This window comes from Pristis pectinata, chromosome 10 (assembly GCF_009764475.1).
Source record: "Pristis pectinata isolate sPriPec2 chromosome 10, sPriPec2.1.pri, whole genome shotgun sequence".
Taxonomy (NCBI): Eukaryota; Metazoa; Chordata; class Chondrichthyes; order Rhinopristiformes; family Pristidae; genus Pristis; species Pristis pectinata.
The window spans coordinates 51,521,971-51,535,979 of NC_067414.1; the positions used below are offsets into that span (position 1 = coordinate 51,521,971).

The window sequence follows — 14,009 nt, forward strand, 5'->3', positions numbered from 1 at the left end:
CATGGATTGCTTTGCACGATATGGGAGCCACTTCAAATTCAAAGTAGACATTGGTGAAGACATTCACCACCACCTTCAGTGTGCAACACAGCCTTTGGCTGCCTAAAGAAAATGTAATGACCTCAAATTGGGCATGGCGCCCATGCTCTGCTGGGCAGTAGAGATCTCTGACCTCTTGTATACTTCTGAGACATGGACTACCCACAGTGGACATCTCAAAGTACTGGAAAAATACCACTAACGTATCTCCACAAAATAGTCCAAACTTACTGGCTGAATAAGCAAATCAACATCCCCAGCATTGAGGCCCTAATTGTACTCTGTTGGGTCCAAAAAAAAAAGGACACATCACCTGCATGCCTGATAGCAAATTCCCAAAACACTCTATTCTGAGCTCCATCATGTCATGAAATTAACACGTAAACAGAGGAAATAATTACAGGATGTTCTCAAACCTCAGTGTACAAGGCAGAACCTGTGCACCATCTCCCAAATTATCCAGTCCAGTCAAACGATACCCGTCTCAACTGTGGCAAAGTCTGCAGGTCCCACATTGGTCTCATTAACCATCTCAAAACTCACAAAATGAGTTATCCTCAAGTTAGAGGATGACTGAAGTCGAGTACAAGAGTGAATGTCATTCAAAATTACTTAATTTTCTGTAAAATAGTTTGGGATGTCTTGAGATCAGTGAGAGTACTTTACAAATTCATTAATAAAGAAGACTGATGCACTTTATTATCACAATACTGTACAATTTTTATTGTTAAAGACAAACTGAGGTAATGGACTTTCCATCTTCATGATGCTTCGTACTTCAAACACCCAAGCTCCACACAGGCTGTGCTAACCAGTCGATTAAGGTAAATTGGCTAATGATTTAACCTGGGAAAGCAACAAATTTGCAAAACCTCAACCATCTCATTTTAACAAAATAAATTTATTGACTATCAAAATTTCAATATTTCACTGTTGATATGAAATGGTCATACTATTTGTAGCTCAATTCATTTGTGCAGTAGTTTTATCGGTTACTTAGATTATTAACTGGATGAAGCAGCAAGATTTCATTGTTTAAAGAACATTACATCTAAATTCAAATCAGAGTTTTAAAAGAAACCTTCCAGATGTTAGATTAGGTGGCACAGCTAGTACAGCTGCTGCCTCACAGCTCGAGAGACCAGAGTTCAATCCTGACTTCTGCTAAGGCCCGCATGGAGCTTGAATGTTTTTCGTGTAACTGTATGGGTTTCCTCCGGGTGCTCCAGTTTCCTCCCACATCCCAGAAGACATGCAGGTTGGCAGATTAATTGGCCTCTGTAAGTTACCCCTAGTGTAGGGGGGAGTGCTAGAATCTGGGGGAAATTGATGGGAACGTGAAGAAAATAAAATGGGATCAGCATAAGTGCTTGATGGTCAGCATGTATTCGGTGGGCTGAAGTCCTATTTCCATGTTGTATGCCTGTATAACTCTGGATAAAAGCACTCACATTCTTAAGTATGGAAACATTTTAAGGCCAATAGACAAAGAATTCTTGCCATCCTTATTACAGAAGGTGAAGCAAAAATAAGTACACCATTAGAAATTTGGGTTGTCTACCTCTCAGACATATAATTCTGCTCAAAAAATGTATTTAAAGGTCTTCAAACTGTTTGGAGACCAGCTTATATCCCAAAGTAAAGCCTGAAGAATCTAAGATTTGAAATATGGACTGATCGCTGAAAATTCAGGGGTGATAATTGAAGATAGGACTCCTTTGAAAAGAAGCTTACACAATAAAGTAACAACTCACTTAAAACAGAATCCTGTTGGAAAGGGTGCCACTAACAAAGCAATACACAAAAAGTGCTGGAGGAACTCAGCAGGTCAGGCAGCATCTATGGAGGGAAATTAACAGTCGACGCTTCGGGCTGAGACCCTTCATCAGGACTGGAAGGAGGAGGGCAGAAGGCAGAATAAGGTGGTGGGGGAGGAGCACATGCAGGCAGGTGATAGCTGAGTCCAAGTGACAGGCGAGTGCAGGTGAGAGGGGGGAAGGTAGGCGGGTGGGAGAGATGTAATCAGCTCAGAGGTGATGGGTAGAAGAGGCAAAGGGTTGAAGGAGGAATCCAGTAGGAGAGGGCAGTGAATCATGGAATAAAGGATGGGGGAGGGCTGGAGAGGAGATGGGCAGGTCATCAAGGTGGGGGAAGAGAGCCACAGGAATAAGGGAAGACAAAGGAGTGGAGTGGGGGGGGGGGGGGAAGGAAAAGAAGGGGTGGGGTTACCAGAAGTTAGAGAAATCGATGTTGAGGCCATCAGGTTGGAGACTCTCAAGATGGAATATGAGGTGGTGTTTTTCCTCCAACCTGCGTCTGGCCTCAACATGTCAGTATGGGAGTGGGATGTGGAATTTAAGTGGGTGGCCACAGGGAGGTCCTGGCTGTTGTGGCAGACGGCAAATCAGGATTACTTGACAAGATATATCAACATGGCTGTGGGTTCTTTGGACACTCAACTCATATTTGGTTAAAAACACACCAATGGTTACAGTTGGTGAGCAAAGTTATACAAACAGTAGGCAATTGAACACAAAATAAGAATAAAAGTTGCTTTCAGCTTAAATAAAAACCATTCCATTGTGTGGAGAAAAATAATAAAAGGCATCACCAACAGAAACAAATTAAATTAGTATATAACATTAGGATCTATTGTATATGCAAGTTACAATATTTCACACAGTTAATCAGCGAATGAGCCACTGAATGTGGTAGACAGTTCATTTTGCTTTACTTAAGTGGCACTCAGAGGCATTCCGACTAAGATTAATGAATAGGAAACGCAACTTCTGCACAATACGTGCAGTTAGCAAGCCCTACTGGCCAGTGTTATTTACATCATCAAATAAAAAATAGTACAAGATTAAAACGTAGCCTTATGGTAGGATTTGGTCTTAAATACTAAATATCACATTACCACATTTGCACTACCAAAATGAAATGCTACCCACATCCTCTTATTGTGTTACTGGCAGAGCAACGCCAGTGGAGACCTGGCTGGAAGGGATGGCTGGAGAAGCGCTGCTTGTTGGTTGTACTGGAGCTGCTGGTTCCACTTTACTTATGTGAGTCACAAAGCACAGCCGGAGTTTTAAAGCTGGCCTTAATGTACAGATAATTTTTTCTACCTAGAAATAAGGAGCAAAATCTTAAATTAGAGTGCTGGTTGGTTCTATACAAATTATGAACGAAAATTAATGTGTCTGCATTCATCAACTGGCCAATCTTATCTTTGAGAATTGATTGCCCAATCACCCCTCATTACTTTATTAAACAGGAATGCTGCTTCAGAATTTTCACTGCTGGGCCACAAAGACCACTAAAGCCTTCCAGTCCCATGACTTGCAAACAATCCAAGATTTCAAGCTAGAAGGCAAAGTATCAGCGTTGAACAATGCATGGAACTCAGCAGTAATTCCAGACAAACAACATTGCTGTTTATCCCATATCCCTTAAATCCTCTGCTGATTCCACCGATGATTGATGAAAATAAAAATGAAAAATATTCAAGGTAACAGACTTTCCATCTTCATGATGCTTCATATTTCAAACACCCAAGTTCTACACAGGCTGTGTCATATTTTATGACCTTACATATCCTTATACAAACTTATTAAAGGTCCTTATAATCTACTCACCTGATCCTTCACACTGTCTCCTGTAAACATGTACTTTACATGGTATAGAAAGTCACAAATAGGGTCCATATAGCTCAAATGTTTGCTGTTTTGATCTACGTTCTGTAACATCTCATAAAACGCTATGCCAATCTGCAGGGAATAAATGTTAAAATTGATTCAGTTCACTAGCTCTGCCAGAAATCCAGAAGTTACTCATCATTCACCTTAATAAATTCAATACAACAAACTGTTCTCTTTAACATTTGAACAGAAAACATCAAGTTGTCAATGGATCCATACACATGTAGGAATAGAAAAGTTAAGGTTTTGCTGCAAATCTTCAAAAGAGTGTTACAGAAGGAGAAGCAAATCTCATTAGTTGCAAATCATAATAAACACTCAACCTTTTATTTTAAACTGTCTCTTTTGATGGAGAGCAATTTATAACTGCATGGAGCTTTACTTAGACAGAAAAAACAGAATGCATCATCTCAAAATTTTATGTGACGAATCAGTTGAGAAGAAAATTGAGCTTGCCATCTTTGTCAATTCCATACAAGTACATCACCTTCCAGCTGATCAACTTGTCAACTGCTCAAGAGGTTTCTAACAAACTTTCAAAAACATTGGTTAACATTAATATGCATAAATGCCAAAGAATTTGATGCTGTCAAAGAAACATATAGAGGATAATGTTATCACTGGAAGCAATGAAACTGCGATACATAGCAAAGAAATACAACTGTCGTGAAATTCCAGTGGGATGCACAGTGGCCAGTTCCCAACCACACTGAAATAACATAACATTATGTGGCAGGGCTACTTAAAAGGAGAAAGAATGATTACTAGAAAAACAGACCTCAATAAAAGCAAGTAAACGAATAGAAGGACAGCAGTATTTAAGGGCTCACCAATGAAGGGACTGAAAGACAATCATGGCCAGATCGATGCAACTGCCTGAAAGTTAGATTTTATGGATTATTTGATTCAATTTCTATGAAAAAAATAATTGGAGGCTCATAACAAGGCTCACAAATTTGTGATGTACATTTTGGGTTCCCCTGTGCACCTGCCACAAAAAACAGCAACAAATTATGTGAAACCCATATCTAGATGTCACTTCCAGGATTTCCATTTGTGCTGGAGTACCATTCACAGTTCACTCCTGGAGAAGTGGGCTTTCAATCTCTGAGACTTAATTTTCCATGACTTCAAGAAAATCTCTCTGAGTAGGCCTCAGCTGACAATCAGAACTTGACTCAGGCAATTTCCTTTCAAGCTATTTACTTGCTGGCTTCTTCTTCAGGCCTCTCGTCACCCCACATCCTATCAGCTGACCCCCTCTTACCTCCATCTCCAACCCACCATAAAATCACAGTCCACCAATTCACCAGTCTCCATCCCCAAATGGCAATCATGAGCCTTCTACTGACTGCCAGAAGCCAACCCACCCACCAAGATCTACACTGCTTTTCGTCCCCAACCCTTCACCCATGCCACTCTATGGAAATCCATATTTATCTTCTCAGGGTTTTCTATGTTTCAAGGAAGTCCCTTGTCGCTCTTCTAAACTACAATGTACACAAGTTTACCCTCTCCTATGTCACAACTTGAGATAATCCACCCATTCCAGGTATTAGTCCATTAAACATTCTCTTAAGTGCTGCCAATACATTAATATCATTCCTTAAATAAGACCAATACTGTTCACAAGTTTTCACCCTCTTCTCTATTCACTTGCTGCTTCCCATCCTGAACCACTCTTATATCTCCTTCTGCCTTTTCAGTATCTTTCCCTTATGCAACCCAAAGATTCCTTTTTTACCACTCCATTTTCTCCCCCTATTTGTCTGATTTCTTATATAATTACAGTTGCCTAAATGTACAATAATTCAGCATGACCTGAAGTGCCATTGGCTACAACTGTTCACATGGATATCATGAGAAACAAACTGCAAAATAGTGAAAAGGGCATATCAGCAAATCCAAGTGATTCTGCTGCTAAAACATAGCAGAATTTTAGCACATCCAGGTCAGATTAAATTGTTCTCCATGGGGGTTAAATAGTGTGACCTGGGGAAAAGCAAAATTAGATAAATCAAGGCTTAAGGGAAGCAATGGAGAAAGGGTAAATTAAAAGGAGAGTACCAGTGAACAAATTTCACACCACCTTATTAAATCTGAAGGCAGCAATTGGTTGCAACATTAAAAAGGGTCTCATTCAACTTTATGCTTGCTAACCTATTTCAGTTCCCAATTAAGCAGTGTTCCCATTTAAAAATTTTCTTCATTTATGAATCTCTCCATCACTCTCTTCCTCACTCTCTTACTTCTAGCTCAACAATCTACTAAGATTTCAGCCCTCCTTCAACTAAGGCCACTTAATCAAACCCAAATACAATTGTTCCACCAATGGCAGCCATGAAGGCACTTCAGCCCCTGAACCTTTAAACTTTCAACTTACATCCCCAAACCACCCTGTCTCACCTCTTCTTCTGAAGGACACTTATTGAAACGTACCTCTTTGAACAAGCTTTTTGCTCAATTGCCTTAATGCTGGATGCTTTTCTCCAGTCTGCCCCTAACATGTCCTGGCTATGAGAGGAGGGTAGCTGGTGCAGACTTCTCCTCAAGCCATTAATTTGTTGCATAATTTTTTTTTGGTGAAGAAACAATTCAAATCATGCCTGGCGTAACTTGTAGAAAGGCAAAGAGAAAGGTACATTTCCCCACAAAATGTTTGCTTTTAAAAACTGCATAATTTATACACACAAAGACTTGGAAATTAACTGAACTGCAGTGGCTCATTAAATTATAGGAGAATATTAGTTTTCCCTACGCCATTATTATTTGCATTTAACTGTATTCAAAAGGTTTTCATACCCTTTACATAAACAACATATTTCAAGAGTATAGTACTTCTTCAAAAAATTCCCACAGTTTTAAGATATCTTTATTAGTCACATGTACATCAAATCACACAGTGAAATGCATCTTTTGCGCAGAGTGTTCTGGGGGCAGCCCACAATTGTCGCCATGCTTCCAGCGCCAACATAGCATGCCCACAACTTCCTAATCTGTACATTTTAGGAACGTGGAAGGAAACCGGAGCACCCGGAGGAAACCCACACAGACAAGGGGAGAACATACAAACTCTTTACACAGTGGCTGGAACTGAACCCAGATCGCTGGTGCTGTAATAGCGTTGCGCTAACCGCTACACTACTGTGCCTGCCCAACTAATAGAAAACAATTATTTGGAAACCATTTAGGGGCCCATTTTCACATGCAGCATGAGGCTTTCAACCACAGTTTGCTACAATCCTTCAAATCGCTTATAATATAGAAGAGACTGCGTGAATAGTAATGAGCATACCATCTGGCACAGAGCAGGGCAGTAAATGGAATCACTGGAGTTGGCGACTTAAAGCTGTATTTTCTTCCCATTTTCAAATGGCATCCCAGCTCCTTCCCCAAAAAAAGATGCAGAGCAAGCAAAGTCCATAGCATCAAAGGCAAAAGTGGATGCCTCCACTGTTGTATGTACAACAGGAGATTGTAACATACAATCTGATGTAATTGTGAAACCTTTGCCATGAATGATTTAATGGTTTTAAATTACTTATTGAATCAATGTGTGTGATTTGCAGGAATATGATTAATTCAAATGATGACAACCATGGTTAAGAGGATAACAATATTGATGGAGAATGGAAATAAACTGCTCCTCTAAGAAAATGGATCATCCTACGCAGATATGTAGTAAAAAATGTTGTTATTCGGATGCAACATCTTACAACTGAGTTATATACAATGATATATTTCTTAATTGGAAATTAACTTCAAATAATTTGTACAGGGCAAGTGAGAGTAAGAAAATAAATACATCAGCAAATTCCTCATTGGAAGTTTCAAAGTTCCACAGACAGTGAAAAAGAGCAGAATTTTGTTCTAAATTACAACTACAAATCTATGGATCACCACCTTAAAATGAAGAGTTTGATGATTATTTAACAGCAAACATAGATATATGAAAATTTGGAGAGATGATGAGTAGAAAATAAAGATGGTTTAACAAAAATGACAGTAAACAATGTCAATAAGTACACTTTATTTGTCAAGGTACTGAATATTTCTATGTTTTCCTTGTTCTGATCAAAAAGGTCATTCACCTGAAATGTTAACTATCCCTTCACAATGCTGCCTGATCCGCCCTGTGTTTCCACATTTTTTCTATGTATCTGAGAAATGGCAAACTCATTTTCCAATATGTTCTCAGTAGCACATTGCCTTAAACTGTGAGAGAATACTTGAAATTCACACTAACATTAGAGTTTTGTAAACAAGAACTGACCTCAAGCATGCATCGAGTCCTTTCTTGCTGGAACCGTTGCAGAAAAGGGCCAACAAGATGATATACATACAACAGTTGGAATTCTGTCTTCACTAATGGTTTCAGCACTTCTGTGAGAAATCTGAAGAGGAGAAGCAGTTTACTAATTTTCAATAGATATTCAAATTTTTACTTTTGTTGCAAACAAATTACATGCCATATTTCTACGGCATTGATTTGTGACTTTATTCACATTTTACCAAAGGTTGCTCATAAATCTGAATGTCACAATACAGTCTTCCTGACCTAAAGAGAGCAGCTTCTTCAATATCATCACATATCATCTTAGGCCTTGATATCTGACCCAATGTGCGCTATACAATAACCCAACTGAGACCTAACTCATGAGTTTGTAGATTTTCTTGCTTTTATGTTCAATGCTTTTACTTACAAAGCCAAGGATCCCTTAAACATCCTTAACCCCTTTATTGACCTCTGCTGCAATATTTAAAGATATGCAAATATAGGCCCTTCCCAGTTTATGAACACCCAACTTATGTACATATGAACAAGCATCTGGGAGACCAGCAGTATGAATCTGCTGGCTGCAGCAGGTTGCGGGCACCTTCTGCTGTGTGGGAACTCCGTTTGTGGCCACATTTCCGACTCGTTAACTGTATGGGTTACAGTTCACTGGAACAGAACCCTGTTGTAACCTGGGGAGGACCTGTAAGTGTTTTGGACTTCTTTTCCATCAGACCATGATCTCATTCTGTCAAGTCCATGTGGTAGCTGGTGTACAAGAGAACCCACCGTTAAAATAATTCAAGAGGAGGCATCTTCCAACTGGAAGCAATCCATCTCTCAAACTGGAATTATTCCAGAGTCTGGGGAAGGGAAGATCACCACCAACATATCCTTGTTTTCAGCAGCCACCTCTTTTAAATCCCAACTATCCACCCTACTCCATTGTGGGCTCAAATCCCGACCCAGAGCCTTCCACACAAGTCTACGGTATCACTTCAGTGCAGTACTAAAGGATTATTTTAATTTATAATACTAATGCATGCCATAGGTGAAATATCTTAGATGACATTAAATCAGAGCTTTGTCTTTTCTCTCAGGGGGATGCAAGAGACCCAACGGTAGTATTTTGAAAAGCAAGTTATCCCTGATGAAGGACCAGTCCTGATGAAGAGTCTCGGCCCGAAACGTTGACTGTTTATTTCCCTCCTGACCTGCTGAGTTCCTCCAGCCTTTTATGTGTGTTGCTCCAAGCTATTCCTGATGTTCTACTTAATATTTATTCCTTAATCAACATCTCAAAAGTAAATTATCTGGCCATTACCCAAGACTGAAGAACCTCTCTTTTGTTATTTTGACATCAATACTGGTTGATCAATATTAACATATCCAAGGATTGCAAATAGTGTCAGAACAGAAACTGCAATGTGCTCTGGATAGAAATGAGAAATGACAACATAGATTGCCTTCTCTCTGCCCTTCTCAAACATGCAAGATTTTACTATTTCACCCCATTTGCTACTGATCGGTCTGTGCGTACTTTCTCGTGGTCTGGCCAATCTAATATTCTGGAAAAATCAGAGTCCAGTAAAATATAGGGGTTAATAGAGTAATTTTAATTAGATATGCAAGTAGACAGATTTTAGATTCAGAGCAAATTTTAAACATAAATTTTGGGCAGGTTTGGGTGATGATTAGATCGCAGTTGGTCAGCAGCCAATGTTAGATTAATCCTGGAAAAGTAGTCAATAGTTTGAAGGTGTAAATGAAATGCTGTTTGTTCCTTTTATAAAATCAGATCAACACATGGAAAGGAAACTGCATGGATTGCAATTAGCTTAGTTTGGCTGCAGTTGTTACACAACATTTGTCATTGTGTAAATTGCCTGATTAATTTCACACGAAGCGAGGAGGTTGAATAACTTCTGTCAGGAAAGACAACTGACCATAGTTCAGTTGTCACTACGAAATATATTAACTTTTAACAAAGTTATTCTACAATTTCCTGTCAGCTCATTTATCAGAAGTGATGAGTGGGGGAAGTCTTCGGAAAGGCAAAGGAGAGGAAGATTTGCATTCCATTAAAAGCTTCCTTTTAGTTTTGGTATTACCAGGACTGAATAGGAAAGTGGGCAATATCAAATACAAAGAAACAGTTAACATTTCAGGTCAGTGACCTCACTTTCCCAGTTCTGATGAAAGGTTAACAAGATTTCTACAGTTCTGTCTACAATTATAAATGCTCTGAAACAGGAGAGGGTCCAAAGTCAAACAATTTTTAACAGAGCTAACATCTACAATTGCTTTGATAATAAAACATTATTTTTGGAACTCTCATTTTGTAGTCTTCCACCCAATTCTTTCTATATTCTTCTCCTGTCTTCTACTCCATTATCTCCTTCTCAGTGTATCTACTGTTCCTCCTTGTTATTTGCTCAACTATTTCAGTTTTTTTCCCCTGACTTACATCTTTATATAACCCTCCTTAATTGAATTAGTGAATGAAAGACACACGAATAAGTATCAATTCCCTTATTTGCATGTCCTTCATTCTCGCCTTATGATTCTCTGTCAGTCCAATTCTTCATTTTTGGTCTGGCAGAGAGCTGGCACAGGCTCTGAGGTGGATTGCCTGCTTCTTTGGTGTAAAGGTTATATGATTCTAATTTTATACTTTAGCTTTTTATTTGAAATGCTGTGTACTGGTAGCCATTATATTGGGAAGAGGCCATAGCACACCAAAATTGTAGCAATATGAAAGCCTGATAATTATAGGAACAAAAAGAAATGAAGTATTTGGAGCAAGTCTTAGAAGAACAGAAGCAGAAACCAGAATGTTGTTTTGTTACAGATACAGAGCTGAGACTAGGTAGAACAAAAAAAGTTCTCAAGTTGGAACAGTGGGATAGTGGGGGAATGGAGAACTATCTATTTGATTCACACAGGTAGGTAGAGTTTGGACTATAATAGTCTTTCACAACCTTGAGGCGTCCAATTAAGTACTTTTGAAGTGAAATTTAGGATGTGCACATCAACTTTCCACAACCATTAGCTAAATCATCAGATAATACATATTGTTGATGCTGATTGGAGACACAAGGGAAAGATTCCCCCCCTTATTTATTTGCACCCAAGTGCCTCTTGTCTGAAATACAGCATCTCCAATGGTGCAAGATTCCAACTACAGGGGACAATGTTCAAGAGTGAGACTTGAATGCACAGCATGCTGACTCAAAGACAAGAGTGCTATCAACTGAGCTATAGTCGACACCTTTGTATTAGGATGTGCTTCTTCTGTGGTATCACAGTTAGTATGTAATCATGAGCAAGCCCACTACATTTTAAAAGTAAAACAGCATTGCATACCAAGAAACAACATTTCAGCAAGAGACAGACACATAGGCCTCCATTACATACTTGGGGATAAGGGAAAGCTGTCCGATACTCGAATGGTGCCATACTGCATGCGCCAAGGCTAGAACATAGCTGCAGTACATCTCGCAATATGACTGATGACAAGCTGTGAAATCAAAGAGTTGGAATGGATAGCCGACCCATTCTGTATCTGAGGTCAGTGTAGCACTGTTGATAACACTCACAATGCGATCATTCAATACAATCCAGTAGGGCTCCTTAAAACATAAGATAAAACAAAATATTACTCGCTAAAAAAAATCTTTATTTGAAAGCATTTTCAAACACTATCTTTCAATGAATCTGTAACAACATATCATGCCAGTCTCCATTCTAAGAATTCCACATTTGCCTGGTTTATATTCCTATTGGACATCTAAAGTTTCTTGACGTTTTAACAAAAGAAGCAAATTGGAAACAATCCAGCAGTTACTGTTTTAGGACAGGTTGCACCATATGACCACAGAGGCGCCCTCACATAATGCCACTATATGGGACCAGGAATAGGCCAATTAGCACCTTGAGCATGTTCCACTATTCAAGATTACTGCCCGACCTCCATGTACTCTTATTCCCACATGTTAATGCTTCTCAAAAACATATTATTTCATATGCAAAATTAACTGTGTGCAAGTAGAAAGCTTTCAAAGCTGGCTAGCTTTATAAGTCCGCTAATACCCTGTAGTTATAAGGAAACTGAACCATTAACTATTTCAGGTTTTAGCCTTAAAATTCAGTATTCAGCATAACCAGAGATCCCATTAAATCTAAACGAATAATGCTCAGCTTACTAATATACCATTTTTGCCAAAACTTTGTTACAGTAAGCCTTTAAGAATCACTCATATTAGCTGTGTTTTGTGTTAGATCATTAACAATGCTAAGTATCTCAGGCTGGAGCAGTTTCCCAGCAGAATTTTTCAAGCCTGCCTTCATACTTCATTTCCCATTTATTAATTCTTCCTCCCCATTTTAAGATACAGTTCTTTTTCACTATAAATGTATGCGATGTATTCTATTGAGCACTTTCCTATTATACCATAACTGAAGTTGATGTTATGCACAGCAAACTGCTTTGACCAAAGGCTAGCATCTGTGATGGTGGGGAACTAGGAGGAATCCGGGAAGAATCTTCTAAAAAAAAAGCTCTAATCATGGAAAGAAGTGGAGTCATACTTGAAAAAAGAATTGTTTAAGTTGGAAGAATCTTCACCAATATTGTTGGTCTGTAATTTCCCCCCCACCCTGTTAATTTGTGCCTACAATACAAAGACCTATTGGCTGCATCAATTATTGTTATGGCCCCAGAATAACAAAAAGCTTTTAGACTTACAGGTAATGCAGTTATTACAAGTCCAATTGCATTCATCCAAGCTGTAATATTTTCTCTCGGTACCAAAGGTTGACTGGAAAAAAGAAAATTATCACTGCAGGAGCAAATACCTTAAAGATATCAGCCCACTTTAATGAACTAACTACAGGACTAGCTACTTGAATTTTAAAGAGTAACAGTTAAAAACCCACTGTCAATTTCACATGAAATTAGGTTTTGTAATTAAGATCCATTTCAACCTTGTAAAGCACATTCAGCACTGACCTAGAGTTTCCTGTGAATGAGCCCTGCTCAGATAGTTAGACAGTGAAGCTTTGTGATTTATACAGGTGATGGGGACATAAATACACACTGCAACAATAAAGATCACACAACCTCAAACATTTACAATTTATAAAATAATTTTTATGGTAGGAACTAACATTATGTTCTCATTACCTGCATCAGTGGGTTAACTTGGCAAATGGGACCAGGAATCTCGAAAACATTTGCACAGAATTCACTCACTTTTCAGCAAAAGACCTTTCTCTTACATTAAGCTAAATGTAATTGATCATTTCCATAAAGCTAGTCATTCTTTCTAGTCCATTCTTGCAAATACTGAATAAAGATCATATCCAAAAACAGTTACCTCTTAAGAACAACGTTTAGAAGTGCATTTCCAACTTCCTTCCCTGATACAGACAATGCCATAAGCTCCACACATGTTACATGGAGGGCATGTGCTGCTGGGTTGGGAAATTCATTGAATCTCCAGTCACAGTTCGGAAATGGACCAGGTGATTTTCCTGCCATAGCTGAAGGACTGATTAAGGGAAATGTTGCTGAACACAAGGGTTTTCACATGGAGAAGACTGAACAAAATGCAGACAAAGCAACCCACAGCTCACTCAAAAAACATATTGTCAATAATCTTGACAGATTGAACAATATTTAATATAACTCAATGTTAATATTTCTAAATAAAAAGGAGCAAAACAAATGATTACTGTTGGATCAATAGATTTTTAGATATGAAGGGAATTAAGGGATAAGGAGGTTAATGCAGACAGGTCATGCTGAAGTAAAAGCTCAGCCACGTGTTACTGAATGGCAGTACTGGCATAAGAGTCTGAATGGACTATACCAGCTTCTTATTCTTTAGTCCTTGCTCAGTCTTAATTATCATCAATAGAGGACCTCAAACCTCAGCAAAATGAACCAAAGATTGCACTGAAGTGATCTGGCAGTTCTATGCAGAATCCCC

At 38.8% G+C, this 14,009-nt stretch overlaps 1 protein-coding gene across 5 annotated transcripts in view; it reads right to left on the reverse strand.

The window, feature by feature from the left end:
• Positions 1–708: 708 nt before the first annotated feature.
• The window catches only part of med23 (mediator complex subunit 23), a 64,878-nt gene continuing 51,577 nt past the window's right edge, over positions 709–14,009 (reverse strand). For 3 of the 5 annotated variants that reach the window (XM_052024222.1, XM_052024221.1, XM_052024218.1), the window contains 6 exons: positions 13,395–13,560; positions 12,764–12,836; positions 11,434–11,648; positions 8,014–8,134; positions 3,678–3,809; positions 709–3,167 (listed from right to left, as the gene is read on the reverse strand). In XM_052024222.1, the coding sequence (XP_051880182.1) occupies positions 2,997–3,167; positions 3,678–3,809; positions 8,014–8,134; positions 11,434–11,648; positions 12,764–12,836; positions 13,395–13,560 (878 nt within the window). In that variant the 3' untranslated portion in view covers positions 709–2,996. The remainder of the gene's footprint in view (positions 3,168–3,677; positions 3,810–8,013; positions 8,135–11,433; positions 11,649–12,763; positions 12,837–13,394; positions 13,561–14,009) is intronic. The other 2 variants (XM_052024220.1, XM_052024223.1) reach the window with 2 other exon arrangements.